We start from the raw sequence: 7,811 nt of genomic DNA, 5'->3' as shown, positions 1-7,811 counted from the left end.
GTGGGTATTTTATCCATATTAGGAATCCAGTTCACCTTACTTCTTTGTTCATGGTACTTCTGTTGCATAAGGTTCATGCTATCAATCTTCTTTCGTAAATACTTTTCTTCCTCTCTAGCATCTTTTTGATGAGCTTGCATTTAGACTTTCAGCAGTTCATTTTTGGTTTCCTCAACAACTCTGAATATATTTCCAAACTCCTTCTTTCCCCATTTACTTAGCTCTTTGCCAACTATATTGATCTTCATCATAGTATTACAATTTCTTTCATTCCAAACTTTTTGAACCGCATCTTTGAAAGCAGGGTGATCCACCCAATAATACTCAAATTTATAAGAAAATTTTCTCTTTTTTTTATTAGTTACGTGAGTATTTAGTAAAATTGGTGCATGATCACTGCTTACCCTAGGAAGATGCACCACCCCATTATCCTGGAACATAAGCAACCAATTTGTAGTGCAAAGAGCTTTGTCTAGTATTTCAAATATAGGGGCACTGTTGACCGCACCATTAAACCAAGTGAAAGTTGGTCCAACATACCTCGTATCGATCAATCTTCTATCATGGATAAAAAATTTGAATCCATTATTAGCAGTATTGAATTTATGGCTACCCCCCTGCTTCTCAACATTAGACTTGATTGCATTCAGATCACCCACTAAACACCAACCATTGACTAGTTGTTCAGCATATTGTGAGAGTCTAGCCCATAAATTATTCCTTAGATGATGCTCCGGAGGTCCATAAGCACATAGAAGATCCCAATTTTTATCAAGAAATTTACTAATTCGACAATGAATAACATTCTTCTTAGCTCTTATAATCTCCAAATCAATATCATTCTTCCATAAAACAACACCGACTCCACTTCTACCAATAGGCGGAATGCACTTAAACTTATCAAAACCGAGAGAATTAAATAAAGTATTAGAATTAGATTCATCAACTAGAGTCTTAGTCAGAAAGGAAAGTTGGGGATTGCAGACCCTTAGAAACGCCTTCAAATTGCGTTGAGATGTTTCTCAATCTTTTACAGTTCCATGAGAAAATTAACATCGACCCTGTGTGGATGATTCTAGGCAGCCACCACACTCCTTTGATAGGTTTGCAGATTATTGATTTTCTTGATTGGTTTGTCGATATCCATAGGGCAAGCTGCTCTCTTGGATCCACTGCTTGAATCTTCATTGACAAATCCAAGAGGTACCTGAGTTTGCTTCCTAACTGATCTCTTCCGCCCTTTCTTTTTCCTTAATTGGCTATTCTCTGATGCTGAGGTAGAGGTAGAAGATGTAGTATCTCCATTTTCTGATTTCTCAATTAGGGGATCAAATTTTGTTCGAGAAGAAGGAATATTGGACTGAACGAAGGAGAAAGAATTTTTTTGGATAATGTTATTTCCCCCTTGTCTCGGTACTGGGCTCTGTAGATGATTTTTCTCTTTCTTCATTTAATCGTTGGGCCTGTTTATCTGAGTTAGAGCCCGCTGTGACTAGAGTTGACTGTGTAGTAATTGCTGAGTCATTTTTGCCAGGTACGCTGGAGGAATGATGCTTATCACTATGCTGACTTCTTATTTGTGTCCTACTCTTATTGATTGGCAGTAAAACGTTTTTAAAGCCGCAGAGTTTTCTTGGATCTGTTGCAACAACCTCGTCTTTTCTGTTTTCAAATATTTCAGAAATTCTGACATTAACAGCCATTTCTTCCAGCGATAGGGGTGTTTTCCCCTTCTTTTTCTTTACACCTGTCTTGATCCCCTCCCTTGGATGAGCATATCTTCTCTTTGGCTCTCCCACTACTCTTGCTCATTCGTTGGATTTTAACAGACTCCCTATGCTCATGTTCCACTTTATCAGACTTACCATTCTTATCTCTGCGTAGGCCAATGTTTTCCGCCATTTTCAGGGCAGACAAATCCATCTGCAAGTGACGCATGTCATCAATCTCGACTGTTAGTCTATCAGTTGGAATCAACGGCTCCCGTAGACTGATATTCATCATCGCAATGATGTTTTTTTGGTTTGGACTGATGGTTCGAGGATCAGTAGATCTAATATAAGCACAAATATCCTCTGTGTATCTTTCCAGGGACTTATCGTTCATCTTTGGAGCTATCTCTTCAGTACTCAGACTACTATCTTCTTCCAATTTTTGTGACAGTTGAGTACATTGCTTCATTAAGTGCCCAAAGAACCACGGTAAAAACACACTATGGGGAGTTTTTCATACCTGAAATATATCTTAATCTGTTTTTTTTTTATTTCAGAGTGATTACCATATCCTTAGGCAGAGGTTTTGTTATATTCAGCTTCACCCTAACTTTAGCAAACTTCCACCATTTGGCAGCCAGTTGAGAGTCAATGGGATCCGGAGTACCCATATTTTTTGCTATATTGTAGACCTTTACAGGATTCAACATACTTAATGGTAATCCGTGTATATTTATCCAAAAATGAACGAACTTGAACTCATAATCTTCTAATAAGTAATCTTCTATGCTTCTTTCAACTATCATCATATCTTCTTTAACTGACCATGGAGATCCTTGTAACACTGCTTCCAAATCAGACAGAAGAGAGAAGGTGACATTGTAGAATCCACTTCCTAAATATGTGATCTTTAGAAAACCAGAAGGTCTCCACGCCTTTGAGAGAATTTCGTTGAGGATTTGTAGACTATATTCTCTGCCTGAATTGAATCTGAAAACTAGATTTTTGTTATGACTTGGTGAAGAGGTGTGTCTGTCATCCTCTTCTTCATACACTAGGGTTTTTGGTTCTTCTATATTATCATTATTTTGATGGCAGATACCACCACCTTCTTTACTTGTAGATGATGAGGAATCCATGAGTTCTAAAAACACAAAGAGAAACGGAAGTACCAGAACGAAAAAAGCCAGAAGGTGAAGAACAAAAAGAAGATAAAAACAGAAACCTAACTCACAAGGAGAGAAAGAAAAAGGTATAGAAAGATCTGAAAGAAACTAAGAAATCACCATGATTAGTGACAGAGAAAGAACCCATCAAGGGGAGATATCATCCAGAAAGATGAAAAAAGAACCTTGACTATGTCAAAGGGTCGACGGCCAAAATTGACCGACAAAAGTAAAAAAAAAATCTCCAGAAAAGAAATTAAAATGAAAATCCTCTAAAACCTTTCCTTCGCACACTTTCTACACTTAAAATGGATCCAGTTAAGAACTCTCACGCAAAACTCTTGGCGTTCGACATTCTCTCACTAAGCCGGCGTAATATATCATCTCCATCATCATCCTCAAATACTGTCATCTTCTATCGGAAATCTCGACAAATTTGCAGAGTTGAAACCCTGGGCGTGGTTGTGACTAGAGAATTCAAGGCGGGAAAATCCCTAAAGTTCTTAATCGACGATGGTACTGGTTGTGTCTCATGCATTCTCTGGTTGAACCAACTTACTTCTTCTCACTTCTCTAGAAAAAGCCCTGATGATGTTCGGATCTTGGCAGAAATTGCTAGCAATCACTCCTCTAAGGTACAAATTGGTCGGCTTGCTAGAATTCGCGGTCGTGTTACAGTTTATAGAGGAAAGATAGAGATTACTGTAACAGATGTTGTAATCGAGAGAGATCCAAATGCGGAGATTCTACACTGGTTAGACTGTGTTAAGTTAGCTCGGAATTGTTATGATGTTGTTGCTCCTAATGTCCAATGAAGGTTACCCATGGAACACAATTTAGGGTTTGAATGAGTAAATGTGACTAATTCTATGTTGCAACACTCTTAACAGAATCTAATACAGATTTCCATTTTGTTACATGTCTGCCAAATTGACAGGAGTGTTTTCACTTTTGAGTTGTTCTAAAACATTTTTGGAATGTGCGAATGAGTAATGAGTTCCTTTGAAAATCCCTACACCTCCTAAGTTCAGTTCATTAAGTTGATAAGTATTTGTCAATGCCGATCAGGGGATTTGTTAACTTCTAGATCCAAACTCGACGTCACATAATCGAAATTCTTGATAGATTGATTTTTCTTTTAACTTTGTTCAGCATCTCCTCTCTGCAACCCAAGTTTAAAACTCCCATAACAAGTTCTAAATAGCTATCATATACCCATAGGAGTCAAAAGTTATAACACCACCCCCGCAGCAGTCACCTTCTTCTGGCTTCTTTGGCATGTTGGTGTTCTTCTCATTGTTTCCAAACCCCCTCTTCAGTCTCTTGTCAGCCTAAAAGTTGCATCAATATTTGTTGTCTTCTTAGTTCTTATAGCATATTGGTTACAACATCTCCCTGTCGTTGGTCATTCCTCTACGATACGAGAGTCTGGAAACTAGTTCAATAAACTTGTTTCAGTGTTCATTTGTTAAAATGTCAATCAAACGCTGTAGAAGCCTTCAGTAAGCAAACTGGTTTTAGCTCATTACTGAACTAACATGGCTTACGGCACTGTGGGATTTCGTTGTAGTGTCTTCGAGGACTACCTACTCAAGTGATAAAACCTCAAGGAACTACGAAGTAGAAAACATATCTCAAACAATACCTGTGCTGCTTGAACTTTGAGATGACATAACAGTAATGGACACGGGAAAGGAAATATGCTACCAACAAAGGTCGATTCCATTAGTCTAAAATTGACCAATTGTTAGGTAAACTCGATTAAAGTCCACATGCCAGCCTCCTACAACAGGAAGGTGGATTGCAAATGGGTTAGGGACGCTACACTTTTTTTCTTTCTTTTGGCCTTTTGTTTTTCAAATCTTTCACTGTTCGAACGGGGAACAATCCCGTTCACCTCGTCCTTACCAAAATTATTTGTAACTTCTAGCTCCCATCATGCATAGTAATCTCCACCTTTTTTTTTTTTTTACTTTTATTGATATATAAAAATATTAGATAGGTTAAAATGACGACTGAAACCAAATAAATTCATAGAAAAATTCACTGGGGAAAACAGTTGAAGAAATTTAGGACGGTTTTCTTTTTCGTCTCGAATATATATATATACACAAAAACCAAGGTAGCATGATGTACTGCATAGGGTAATATGCCCATTTCTATCAGCAAATCAGGTAGGCAAGAATTACCAAATGATGGTAAGCCTCCTGTATTATACTCTTCAACCAGAACCTGGATCGAGAACAGGAAGCCGGCAGTGTAAACTAATAGAATTGTCATTATGTCGTGTCCCTGGAATGAAGAACTGGAATATAACAAACAAACAAACACCCAGTTGGGCTATACCTGTAAAACAAAAGAAGAAAAGGAAAACAAAGGTTGATTATGAAAAAGAATAAATGGTTGTAGCAGGTTAGGTCTGAATCTCCCTTAATCAGATGTTCTGATATTGCAATCACTACATATTTGTTTGCACATCTGATCAACTACAGTCTGAGACGATTAATGAACAAAATTGAAAACGAAAAATGATTTGTACTTCAATAAAATACCTGCTGCCATCCACCATCACAAGAGACAACTTAATGATATGGGACCTCTGTTACAGGACTATAAAATCTTTTAAGAGGAACTTTCAGAAGTACTTACCATAAAATGAGCCATCTGGTTTTGCTAGGTGACACTACAGACTCTTGGCAAAGTGCTTCATACTTACTTGCTGTTCATATTAATACATATAAATTACATTAAAGCATATCAAAAGAAAAGAAACAAAAGGATGTCTACGTACATCAGTATATTATAGTTGGTTCAATCATAACAAAAACCAGGTTTAAAACTGATGGATATTGGAGTTTGCACTCTCATAAGGTTCTCAGGGGTAGCCATAGAGTATGGAAATTTTAATTATTTTTGCTAAACCAAGGTTCTGATGGATATTGGAGTTTGCACTCTCATAAGGTTCTCAGGGGTAGCCATATAGAGTATGGAAATTTTAATTATTTTTGCTAAACCAAGGTTTAAACCAATGATAATACTCATGGTAACATTACTTAATTCCAGTCTTCTAAAGCTTATAGATTGTTATATTTGGTTGTGTAATAAACCTTTTTTTCTTTTTTCAAAATTTTATTGTAGTAACGACGAGATTGCATTTCGAGAAGAAAACACACATACTAACCACAGACATAGCTTCTCCCCTTTGTACTGCCATTTCTGTTCGAGATTGAGCGCTCATATCTCGGTAGCTAGGAGGTTCCTCAGCTGAAAGTTGAAACACCCAACACAATTATGAAGCAACAGAGTAGACGGCTTTCTAGTAGATTGGTAAAGTCGTGGGGTATTGATACTCACGACCTGAGTTTAAAACTCATCAGTACCCTTATTCCAACTTACCAATCTAAAGTTAAGTAAATGTAGTAACAGAAATAGATTAAATGATTCATGTTTCTCATAGCTCGAAAATACACTAAATATTCAACCAATTGAGTCCCAATTATCAGAAGTTACAATATGAAAGAAAAAGAAGCCATCGAATAAGTCCAGTTTAAGATTACCTTGCACTCCAACAACTTGCAATTTGCGAAATTCCTGCCCTAGACTAATGAGTGTAGTAGAAACTTGTAAATGGAGATCACCATACTGTGCAACGGAGATATTAAGTAAGTCACCAACATGCTTAAGGCGATCCACAAAGCTCTGCAGTTGCCCTAAATCTGGTACTCGAACCAGAGTTTGAGGGAGATCCTGAGCCATATCAAGTGCAGTTTGAAGTTCCAATAGATCAGCTCTAGAGAGTGGTTTTGCCCATTCTTGTACCACTGCAGACTTGTGTAACCCTAAAACAAAATAAACATAAATATTAATATTAATATCACTTTTTGGTTTAGGTATTTCGTCAAACACATAATGTGCAATCTTAAATTCTAACCTTGGATTCAAAGGAGAGGAAAGGCATAGGTTGCTGTGAATTAGGGGGTAATTTCTTCACAAGCTTAATTTGAAGACGATCAGTAACAGTAGTGGTTGTGGTAGTCGATGAAATGCTAATGCTGCTTCGAAGAGCTCTCTGTAAAAGAGCCAGATCAACAGTGAAAGCAATACGATCTTCGTTTTGGCTTGAGATACGGTAATCATCAAAAAGAGCTTCTTTACGAAACTGAGCAATTGATTGAACACCATCACCATTGAGTAGATTGTGAAGAAAAATTGCATAGTCTTTGGTTAAGTAAAGATGACAAATTCTTCCCATTTTGTCCAGCGCTGGAAAAAACCCTAATTTCATAGACAAAAACAAGTATTGGTTTCGTTAGAGATAGAAAGAAAGAAAAATAATTAGAAGAAAGGGAAGGAGAAAGAGATTTGAAATTACTGAACTCTTTTCGAGCAGAGTAACTCCATTATCCGTAAGGAATGCTTTGAATTTCATTCTTTTTATTTTTCTCAAAAATCGTTGAATCTGAAATCTTAATTACTGCTTCGCTTGAAACCCCAAACTTAATGGCTTTCCCGTGTAGTTCCTGAAACGGAGAGATTTAAAATGGAAGTTTCCCGCCATTTTTATTATTTAGGGCTGCAAAGCCCAATACTGTTTCTACCCCTGTTCAACACTTGTGAAGCCTGAGTTGGATCTATATGAATTGGGTTCGGTTGGGGTTACTTGGGTATTGTCAGTTGAGAAATTTCATGTTTGGTCCAAAGATCCGACCCGAGAGTAGTGTCCAGTCCAGTGGGATAGAACAATTATCCACTGGTCCAAAAAGATTTAAAATCCTAGAAAATTACTAGCCTACCCTCAACATTCATGCGTGGGTTAAAACTGTCTCCTCCCACTTCTTCTTCTTCTTCTTCTGCCTTGATGAATCCCGCTACCAACTCCTTCATCAACTCCTCATAATTCAGAAGCTCTTTGTTTTCCTTTATTTATTGGAAT

General features: G+C 37.3%; 1 protein-coding gene and 1 pseudogene across 1 annotated transcript; one reads left to right on the top strand and one right to left on the bottom strand.

The window, feature by feature from the left end:
- Window positions 1-3,186: 3,186 nt before the first annotated feature.
- LOC113315755 (CST complex subunit STN1-like) lies at window positions 3,187-3,695 on the top strand. Its single transcript, XM_026564014.1, has one exon. The coding sequence runs from the start codon at window positions 3,187-3,189 to the stop codon at window positions 3,691-3,693; it is 507 nt and encodes a 168-aa protein (XP_026419799.1). The 3' UTR covers window positions 3,694-3,695.
- Window positions 3,696-4,947: 1,252 nt separating this feature from the next.
- LOC113316838 lies at window positions 4,948-7,375 on the bottom strand (annotated as a pseudogene).
- Window positions 7,376-7,811: the final 436 nt, after the last annotated feature.

The sequence above is a fragment of the Papaver somniferum genome, chromosome 10 (genome assembly GCF_003573695.1).
Source record: "Papaver somniferum cultivar HN1 chromosome 10, ASM357369v1, whole genome shotgun sequence".
Classification (NCBI taxonomy): Eukaryota; Viridiplantae; Streptophyta; class Magnoliopsida; order Ranunculales; family Papaveraceae; genus Papaver; species Papaver somniferum.
The sequence above is the reverse complement of the archived record's forward strand: the minus strand, read 5'-3'. Positions and strand labels throughout refer to the sequence as shown.